This window comes from Electrophorus electricus, chromosome 1 (genome assembly GCF_013358815.1).
Source record: "Electrophorus electricus isolate fEleEle1 chromosome 1, fEleEle1.pri, whole genome shotgun sequence".
Lineage (NCBI taxonomy): Eukaryota > Metazoa > Chordata > Actinopteri > Gymnotiformes > Gymnotidae > Electrophorus > Electrophorus electricus.
In genome coordinates this window covers 6913372-6924446 of record NC_049535.1, presented here as the reverse complement: position 1 = coordinate 6924446, position 11075 = coordinate 6913372, and the positions used below count along the sequence as shown (strand labels likewise).

The 11075-nt window shown below is 37.4% G+C and overlaps 1 protein-coding gene across 1 annotated transcript; it reads left to right on the top strand.

Annotated features, from left to right (window-relative positions):
* Positions 1 to 807: 807 nt before the first annotated feature.
* rplp2l (ribosomal protein, large P2, like) lies at positions 808 to 2976 on the top strand. The gene is made up of 5 exons (XM_026998023.2): positions 808 to 883; positions 1557 to 1680; positions 1868 to 1916; positions 2582 to 2674; positions 2846 to 2976. The coding sequence occupies exons 2-5, from the start codon at positions 1558 to 1560 to the stop codon at positions 2926 to 2928; spliced, it is 348 nt and encodes a 115-aa protein (XP_026853824.1). The 5' UTR covers positions 808 to 883; position 1557; the 3' UTR covers positions 2929 to 2976.
* Positions 2977 to 11075: the final 8099 nt, after the last annotated feature.

The following is an 11075-nucleotide window of genomic DNA, read 5'->3' as shown; positions in this document are numbered from 1 at the left end:
AAATATTAATTTAAAAAATACATTTCCAACTTTCAAAACTCTTGTAGCCTATGCTTATAACCTTTAAAAATCATTTGTCTTATTAAACACTTGGCCACGGACAATGGTAACTCGTACGTAGTACGCTCTCAAATGATCAGAAATACACATTATGCTAGATATGTTCGAAAAGAATATTCTGTATTTGTAAATATGTACCTTTGTATAATTCAAGGTCCTTAGACCCAAGGCATCCGCCGGCTGATGAAAACGCGCTCCTTGGTTCTTGACAAATTGGTGCGATCGCCCGCACACGAGGAACATATAATCGAAAGTCTGGAACTCAAGGATGCTTTTGGTCGGCGATTCAAATGATGTTGCCAGCGAGAAAACCCTGCGGCAAAGGCGAACTCTGCTGGTCACTCAGTGCAAATGTCACTTGTCAAGTGATCTGCGCCAAAACAAAATTAAATTAAATAATTAGTAGAATAAAACGTTAGCTGACTGCAAATAGTAGTAAATGGACCGTGTATCTTATTGTCAAACAATTTCACATTTTTGCAGATCTAATAGATGTGACACAAAATTAACTCCATAACACACACACAAAGAGAGAGAGAGAGAGAGAGAGAGAGAGAGAGAGAGAGAGAGAGAGAGAGAGAGAGAGAGAGAGAGAGAGAGAGAGAGAGAGAGAGAGAGAGAGAGAATGAATATAGAGGGAGGGAGTTTGGGAAAAGCCCGCCCATAGAAAAACAGACATGACTTAAGACCAATAGACGATTGTCTTTGTCTGCCGTGAATGACGTCACCAATACCCCCCCCCCCTTCTTCCGTTTTCCGACCCGCTTTTACTTCCTTTCCGCCTGTAGAGCCTTGTCGTGAACACGCGAAAACTCTCAGTGAAGTGAGTGGACGAGTATGACTTTACATTGCTTGAACTAATAATAAAAGATTGCTCATTCCAGACTCTCTCACTGTTTATTAGATCCTTGTTTGAGTTAGGAATTGCCAAAATGAACTGAAAACAAGTAGAGAACGTCAGCGCTAGCCTTAAAGGTCCATGCGTGTTCACGGAGCCTCCCCCACCTAAAGCTAGCTAGCTAGCGCATTAGCTACCAAGCACATTAGCTAGTCATATTGGTTCCTAAACTATTTCTTAAACAAATTATAACTTATCCTTATTTATTTGTATGATAGCAAGCTGTAGAACAGTATTTCTTGAAACGAAGTAATCTAGCCATCTAAATAAACCGTTCAACACGTTGCGCTCTAAGGTCCTCAAAAGTATAATTGATTGGTTTATTACAGCTTCTGGAAATTAGTAATATGTTTCGTGCATTAACCCTGTAACAATATGCATCTGTTAGTTTTGTTTTTGGGTACTAAAGTTGTAATAGGTATATAGAAAATACTGTATATAGTGGCTACTGTATTGGTTAGTGTTAGTGTGACAAGCTATTCTTGCTGAGCAGTAAGTTTATTAATGTACATGGCACTGTGTGTGTGATCTGTGTTTCAAGATGGGTGGCTTTTTTGAAAAAAGGCTTTTCTGCATTTATCATCTGATGTTCATACAGAATGCGTTACGTTGCTGCTTATCTTCTCACTGCCCTGGGTGGCAAAGAAAATCCCAATGCAAGTGACATCAAAAAGATTTTGGAGAGCGTTGGCATTGAGGCTGATGCGACCCGTTTGGATAAGGTAAGCTTGTCCATCCCACCCATGACTTAATCGAACACCCCTAGCAGAGTTCTTAATCAAATCTAGGTGGTGTATTTGTTTTGTTTTATTTGGTTTTTTTTGGGGGGGGGGGGTGCCACATATTCTGGTTTTAAAACGTGTTGTTTACAGTTTGCTGACATTTTTATCATTGTTTTCTTTTTAACAGGTCATATCAGAGCTTAATGGCAAAAATGTTGAGGATGTGATTGCCCAAGGTGAGTATCATGCTGAAAGCTCGAGAAAGCATTAGTTAACTTCAGAAGTATGCTGACCTGTTTAAAGAATTATTAATCATTATGTGAAAAAGAAAACCACAGTAAGTTAATCTATGGTTTATATCATAGGTCAAATTCCATCTGAAAGTTTGCTCAAAACATGCCCATACTTGTTCATTTTGGTAGGCCAGTGCTATAACATGAATACAGCACCAAAGTTTTTTCATGTTTAGTGTTCTTCCCTTATCAATGTTAACCTACCGTAAGTTGTTTTTGTTTGTTTGAGAGTACTGCATTGTCTAATGGTGGTAACATCACTCATCTGGAACAATGAGACCTATGCATTATGTATTACACACCTAATGAGATTTTTTTAGATGCTGTATTTCAGGACAGAATTTCTTCCAACTACTGTTATGTTTAATTGAAAACGTAACATATTAGCCGTACTCTTAATAATGATGCCCACTCTACATTTTACCTACAACTCAAGTGGCGAAAGGGCTGGCAGCGTCCTTAAGCATGTTGCCAACATCTGGCAAATGGGGAATCGTACTTTTCATAAGCTTTTCCTATCATTTTCATGTTTTTTAAACTTTGAACTTGGGCTTCTTGCTTTGATGTTCTGCTTTGGTCTGGTTTCTGACGCGCGTTCTCTGTTCCAGGCTACAGTAAGCTGGCTAGTGTGCCAACTGGTGGTGCTGTGGCGGTGGCCACTTCTGCAGCACCTGCTGCCGGAGGTGCCGCTGCCCCTGCTGGTTAGTGGTCCCCTTATTAGCTTTCATGCCACACCTCTTGCTAGGACACCAAACTGGTAGTAGTAATATGGAAAGGCATTCCTTAATCCCAACACCTTGTTGCTCTTGTATTAGCTTTCTGCTATGTGGTTAAGCTTTTTGCTCATCTCAGTTCTTTGCTTTGTTTATCAGCTGCAGCAGAGGAGAAAAAGGAGGAGAAGAAAGATGAGTCTGAGGAATCCGATGAGGACATGGGATTCGACCTGTTCAACTAGACAGTTTAAGCAGGACCAAAATAAAGTTGTTGGGTTTTTTTTTTGTGATTCTGGCCTGAAGTCATTTGTATGATTTGGCATGGATGGTGGTTGACGTTGTAGGGGTGATCCACATATCATGCAGTGTTAAAATGTGTATTTATAAGCTATTGAAAGTCACTTGGGTTCTAAGAAGCACGCCCCATTATTGGAAATTACCTCTTGTATTTTTTGTCAGAACAGAATCTAAACCTAATTTTTAAAAATTTGACCCTACAATAGTAGTGGACAGTGAAATGGCCCAGGGCAGTCCACATGTTTATTCTGCTCTGGCTCCCAGTGCACCATTACCAGGAATTCTCCATGTTTACAGTGGTTGGGAGATGAAATACAGCAGAAAATTGGACTGGCGATATGTCCCTGAGAACTATGTTGAGAGCCTCTATCCTAGACCATTTAATACTAATCCACTAAAGTTAGAAATATATTCTCTCTTTTTATAGTCAGTTTCTTCTTCCATCAGTGATTGGTCTGTGGGATAATATAATTTTCTTTGTCCTTCCATAACAATCAGTTGTAGAATTGTAACAGGAAGACTTCTTGTAGTTAGGTCTGCATGTTTTCTTGAACTCCTGCATAAATTCTCATTTGAAATGCAAGGAAGTAGTAAAAAAAAAAGGGCTCAAGTGTAGTCATTCATTATGGCTGAACAAAGAGCTGAGCACAGAAAAACAATTCTAAGCAATGTTACAATTGTTTAAATCTATTTTAGAAGTGTTTCTAACATTTATGGATAAAACATGCTCTTTAGTATACAGACAAGGTAATTAATTGTGAGATGTCATCAAGTATTGTCACATCGGTATACATTAGTATTGGAACGACACATCAGTAGGGTAAAACTAACCTGTCATGTGTAATCCCAGGTCATATCCCAGCCCATGTTCTTACATTACTCAACATTTGCATTTAGATATGTTTAAGCAAAGGTTCCAAGTTTCGATGTTTTTTTAGTACTTGCTACAGAGTTCAGGAGATCTTTGGGTCTCTAGACATTTGGAGCACCATCGTCACATCCCAAGTGATTGGCCTTCTAGTCAGTTGCTGTATCGTCATTCTGTATCCATTCCCTCCCATCACTGCACAGAGGAGATGTTCACACATCAGATACTCGAATTTTAGGCAACAGACCAACCAGTACAAATCCAATCTGTCAGTCTGTGAATCAGAAGGTTGGAGCACTCACATGGTTTATGAAACTATTGGAACTAACCATACAAAAGATGTGCATGAAAGAAAAATGTCATTTGAGCAGTGCAGCACTGAATAGGAATTTGCAATTTGTTTCATTACCAACCAGTAAAAAAAAATCGTGTATCTGTAAATATTAACCTCAATAAATTCTGGATTTGTATTCATGCCAACATCTAAGGATTCCCAACCTGATGTTTACCAACCTGATCACTTCAGCAGCCCTCCTGCCTCCAGGGCACCTCTGTGCAGTATCATAATTCCTACATGCATGGATATACTTGTCTGAGTTCCTCCAGTTGTCACTGTAGGCATACCACATGTCTGCTGCACCTGCAATGGACTCAGTCACAGTATTTGCTTGTAACCATAACACCAACTACATGTAAAATAGACAATAATTAAGTTATAAGGAATAGGAAATGACCTTGGAAAGATTTGCCAGGAAAACGGTAGCACTGGGCATGAGCTCCCGTCCCCAGAACCAGCACGAGTGCAGCTACAACCAGTTTCATGTTTGTAGAATTCAGTGGAAAAGAATCCCATATACAACTACATGATATTCAGAAATCAACTCTCCTTCATAGTTTAGTTCCAGCCATAAAGGTCTCCACTGCTACTACATAAGGTTATGCCATGCACTACATTACAATGTCTGTGTAATTTAGACCCCTACTTCTCTTTCTTTGTCAGTTAGCTCTTTGAATGTTTGTTTTTGTCGCTGCAGTTCCTTGTAAACTATACAGGTGTACGCTGGCCATGGACATTTCCAAATTTATAACCAGATATGAGTTTTGCCTTTTTTTCTTTGACATCTGGAATCCGATCACAAAATCACACTAAGGGGAACTGCGATGCCGAAATCACCAGACAGGCAGTAGCCTATACAAACAGTGTGCAAGATTGGTATTAGAGCTAGTTTTGTAAACCTACATCTGTAAGACTGGCACTGACACTGAAACTGTCTCTAAATGTTTTTGCGTGTTTTCCATAACAATGTGGTATCTGTGATATTTTTATCTGAGGGTTTTATTACTTTCTTTCCCTTTGGAAAAGTGAAAGTAGGAATTTCCATTTGGGCTGATTTTTCTTTCATTTTTTGGAGAAAGTTTGTTTTCCAATTTTTTTTAGAGGATGGCAGTAAAAATATGAGGCGATGACGTAACTTGCAATTGACGATCTAAGAGGACAGACTTTGTTCAAATCACCATTCTGCATATTCTAAACATGTCCACTACACTTTCCTGTACAAACTCACTGCTGTTTCATTGATTTTCAGTTCCAGTGCAGACAGCAACTGCATACATTATTGCGCTCCTGTTCCTGCAAATTTCACACAGGTTAATATGACTTAAAACAGAAAACACTGACATAGTTTGCAGGAGGCCTTCCAGGGCCGCATTCAACTAATTGGAGAATTATCATGCCCTTCATGAACTGATCTGGGTGTGTGGAAAGATGGAAAACATGTAATGCATTGTGTTGCCCTGTCTGGAATTGAAATCCATTAACATGTACAAATTTAGTTTGCCACAGGCTGTTAGAGGTAGGTCTAAATGGAAAAAAAAAACTAAGTAAAACACTTTTGTTACAATGAGGCTATATTGAAGAATTATTCAAATTTATAATTGATTTGTCAGCAATAATCTTGGAATGCTACATCAGCATTTAAGTACTTATAAATCAAACACAAACACTTCACAAAAATAGTGTATTCATGTTGTAAAGTGTAGAAGGGTGACATGACCCAATCCAACATAGCAAATAAGTTTATGAATTTATTAATGGTGTAATATTTGTATTAGAAATTATGTCCAAATCTGAAATATATGAGAAATTTAGAGAAAATAAAACTAGGAAAATAGTACAGGACTGTGTGATTATCAAATGAATGTGACAACTGGTTCTTCTGCTCTTATAGCGAGCCTAGAGGAAGTTCTGCTTTATTATGCAGTTATAATCCAGCAAACAATGACTGTAAAAAATTACTGTCCACAACCTCGTTTTTATGGGTCATCCATCATTTAGATGGCCGTAAAATAGGCCCCAGACAGGACCCACCAAAGAAAATTTCTCAAGGGAATTTCCCACTTTCATTTTTTGTTTGTGTTTTTGTTTTTTAATGGTAGTACACTGTAACCAAGCAAAAAGGTTTAGGAGCAAAACAATAAAACACACAAAGAACACGACACAGACTGAACAAGGCTGAAATACTGGTTTGGTATTTTTAAAAATCTGGACCCACTTTATATTGTCGGCATTAAAAGCTGTAAATGCCACTATAATGTAACTACTGAGGGTGTTGCATATGAATTATAGTAGTATACTTTGTAAATATACATGCATATTAATTTACATAGAACAATAGAACAGGAACTGTCTACTTATCTAAAAACAGTTGTACATTTATACAAGCCAAATCTGAATCTGATACACATGCATATTTACATAAACTGTAGTACTGTAACCCCCCTTTTAACAGTGCATACATCCCCACTAGTTGCATCACAGTTACATGTATAGTTTATGTGTAACTGCACAGTTGTTAGACACACAATATAAGATGTGACCTAAAGTGCTAAGAAGCACATTAGGCTAACATCTTTGAACTCAAGTATTCATTATTCAAACTTGTTCTTATAGATAGTGGTGTACATAACTGGCTAAAGTATTCATTAGATCCTCTGTATACAACTGTATTTTGTCTCTTTGAGCACCACAGACCCTCAGGCTTGACTTTTAGTTTTTGAAAAATCTATGCCCATCCCTTTTTTTGCATTATGGGTCTTTAGAAAATAGCTACAAAAACAAAACAACACCAAAAACAACATCAAGAACAAAAACAGTAACATGGTTTCAAAGACAGACATAGAGGATAAGCGGTGTCTTAATTATATGGATATTGTATCTTATTAACACTGAGGCTCACTTCAAAATGAACAAATGAACACATTTGCCTGAGGTTGGTAGCCAAAAGTGAGCCCATTTCCACTTCTAGGCAGTCAAAGATTGTCCTCCAGATCCTCGAGGTAAACCCTGGTCCCCAATCTGGGACGATGTCTAGGACTTCTGCGAGTCGTTAGTGACAGAACACTTATTTGAAAAGTTGTTTCAGCAATTTAGAAAGCGTTTGGTAGTCTCAGAATAAGTCTGCAACCCTTGAAAAACTGCATGGTCTCTGTTCACTCCATGAACAGAGAGTGTTGACCTTGGACTCGGTACTGTGAAAGCCTATTGCAAAGTATTACAGGGAGGGTGTGGGCAGAAGAAAGCAGTTACCTGCTGGAGCTTGAACTGGGGACATGGCACAGATCATTTGCATTATGTCACATTTACAACATTACAGATCACACAGGAATAGACAAATTCTTGGACCCTCTTCTTTATTTCAGGTCCGTAGTACTTCTCTGACAATACTTGGATAGTCCTCTCCTTACATAAGTGTCCTGATCTGAGGACATTTGAGCTCAGGACAATAGATAAAATCAATATTCCTCAAGGATATACACCCATTCAGGGAAACATTCTCAGGGAGATATTAATGTGAGGGGAGCTTATAGAATTAACAGAATACAATTGCCAAAAAATAGTTGTACAGCTTCCAGCCACTAGAGGGTGCCAGACACATACTGGCTTCACGTTTTCACCCAGCGTTATCCAATCCACTTGTATATATAGTCTAACGTGTAGAATAAAATATTATCTATATAAAGAAAGACATATGAGACAGTTACATTTCTGAGAACTTCATTGATAAATGCCTGAAACATGCAGGGATCTGCAGAAAAGCCATGTGGCATTAACATGTACTGTGACCACAGGTGGCACTGAAAGTATTTGGCAGTTTAAGTATATACAGCCTAATCAGACATAAAGTTCATAAGATAGAAGGTTTTCAAGTCAGTTACCAATCAGGCATTACTATGCAAATCTACTATTGCAAAGCACTATGGGAATTTAATTTCTTTCTTTCTAAGTAATTTGTCATGAATATTCTTGCAGATATGTCTTACTTGTGATGCATAATAAGAATTTCAATAATAAAATCAAAATTTTTATTTTGATCAAAGTCTTAATATACTAAAAGCAGTTTATATATAAAATTCATGAACATAATGTATAATTAAAGGGAGGGGTGAGGGTGTCAGTAGGGGTATTGAAGGTAATAAAAAAAACATCATAACATTTAAAAGGCTGAAACACTTTATGAGATTCAATACTGAAAATATGTCCTATAAAACCTTCAACTCATACTACTGATAAAATAGACATACCCTAGCTTTCTTTTTGCTTTCTCTTATGTGCCACCCTGAAATTCCCATAATGAGCCCCTTTAACCCAAATCAGAAATCACAACCTAAGCCTGACATTCTATTACACATCTTCACACCTTCTGCCTCATCAAATGATAGTAAGAATGGTGAGGAAGTGAGTAAGAAAAATGAAGGATGACTGGCAGTTCACTCCTTCCTTTCAATTTTCTTATGGACCACCCAGAAATCATTTGACAACAGAGGACATATCCTATTCCAGCTATTAGGCTAATCACAGGAAAACTGAAATAAATTAATAGCAACAATAGCAGCAATGGCATGTGCCTCACCCTTGGCTCCTATTTTGTCCATATTAATTGTGTTAATGGATGCCATTGTAAATTCACAAAATGTAACACTAGCTAAGTGCCATCCATGGAGTACTTCTGGCCAGTGTAGTGAAATTCAATACCTATATTATTATTACCAAAGGTAATAATACCAATAATAACAATATAATTACCAATATTATTAACAATGACAAATCTAACCCAGCAGCCTTCTAACCATAACCCTAGCTCTTTTGGCTGTGTGCCAACTCTAGGATTTGTGCCTTATATTATCAAAGTGGCAAATCTAACCCTAAGCTTTGCTTTTTGCCATATGTCAGTGTTGGTGAATCTAACCCTAGCAGCCTTCTAATCTTAACACCAATGTGGCCAGATAATCCTAGACCAGATCTTTTCACCAAAGATATTTGACTTTTATACCCTACATTTTTGAAACTCAGTGGAAGCCATCTACCTGAGGTCTAGTCTTCACAAGTCAAGTTGAGGCCCCCTAGGTTGCACAGCTGGCCTGCTTTTCCCCGGAATACATCCAGGTTGTAGGCCTTTGCTTAAGTGCCCATTGGGGTCTTGCATGGATCATCCTTCTGAATATCCTGGTCATCTCATATTTAATTTCAATCTGCAATTTTTCAAGGTATTAGGGATTGGCACTGTGAAAGTGGCAGCAATGTGGAACCATATTTTAAAAAGGCTTGGTGTCATAACTCTGTGACCTTTTGACTTTGGGCCTTAAAAACTAAGAATAGACCATAGCCATGCAGCTTAATCTATGCCTGCCAGTTTGGTGCCCATCACAAGGCTGGTCTGTAGGCCCCTGTAATGTTAGTTTGACCTTTCAAGTGTCTTTGGCCTATTTGAATATATGGAAAGGGTCACTGTGCGCTGACCCTCTAACCTAGGTTCTTCAAACTCAGCATTTGCTAACTCCTTAAGGTTTAGTCTACACTGAGTTGGGAGCCTCTAGGTCACATGGATACTGAGACCGTATTATGTTAGTTTGCCTTTCCAATTAAAAAATTGTGCTCAGATCAACCTCCTGACCTCCCTCGTGGCATTATATTTCAATCTTAAATTTAGGTATTAGGTACTTACAAAAATAGCCATTTAATACAAAAAAGGGGCCCATTAACTCTGTGAAATTTTGACTTAGTACCCTAGGGAAACTCAGATATGTCAGTCAGACCCTTGCCACTTTGGACAATGTAGTTGAAAAGATGTTGGGGAGCTGCTCCTTGTCGAGTTATTTAAATTTGCACACACACGCGTGTGTATTTTCCATGGGAAAATTGCATATAGTAAATGTGCAAACGATAATGTTAATTTCCACAATGTCCATTAAAAACATATATACAGTATATTTGGACACACACAAGGCATTTTAATCCAATATATTATGCTAAAATTTGTTTTAAAGACAATATAATTTTGGAAAGCTGAAAGCCTATATATGGATTCATTTTCAAAAAACACACAAACAATTAGTTTTAGATGCACCCTCAGCAAACAGTTTTCTTTAGAACTTACCCTACAAGTGCTTTGCATAATTGCGTTATATGTGGCCTTATATTACAAAAGTGGCAATTTCTTACAAAGACACTTAAGAGCATTAACGCTGCATCCTTTTGCCCTAGGGCTTCAAAACTTCAAAAGTTTGGGGTACCTAGGTGGAACTGCCAGTGTGCAGAACCAGAAATTTTCATTGACGGGCTACTTAAACCGAGTGTTGCTTTGGCCTTCTCCAACAATATCCTGCCAAAGTCCCATATTCAAGAAAGAGAAGAAAATGAGTCAAGATTGAACAAACTTTTCATTTTATTGAATACGTCATGTTATACAACATTTTTAAAAATGTATTATGATTATATATATCATATAAAATGTTTAAATGTTCATAATTTATATAATTATTAATGTTATTTTCTAACTTCTTTATAGCTAAGCATAAATATTTTATAACCATATATTGTAAAGAAATGTGTATTTTAATAGCACACATGGAAAAAGTCCAATAAAACAAAAACCCCTATCATTTATTAATGCTGTAATTATTTATATCTTTATTATTAATTACAATTATCAATTTAATTTGGAAACTTTTTTTTTTAAAACAAAGTCTAATAAAGTTGCAAAATGCACACATCTTTGAACTGTAGGATCCATCCTGTGTGAAATGTTGCTTCTGCTCATTTGACACAGCTTTGACAGAAAGGTCTGTGAAATTTAAAACAAACTAACAAAAAACCCCACAACAACCCTATACCCTTTACACATCAATCCAGCTTCATTAATGCTTCATCTAGTGTCATTGGCACTA

Coding starts and splice junctions, on each gene's coding strand:
- rplp2l (XM_026998023.2), top strand. CDS start 1,558: ATGCGTTACGTTGCTGCTTATCTTCTCACTGCCCTGGGTGGCAAAGAA. Junction 1,917..2,581: donor TGAGGATGTGATTGCCCAAG/GTGAGTATCATG, acceptor TCTCTGTTCCAG/GCTACAGTAAGCTGGCTAGT. Junction 2,675..2,845: donor AGGTGCCGCTGCCCCTGCTG/GTTAGTGGTCCC, acceptor TTTGTTTATCAG/CTGCAGCAGAGGAGAAAAAG.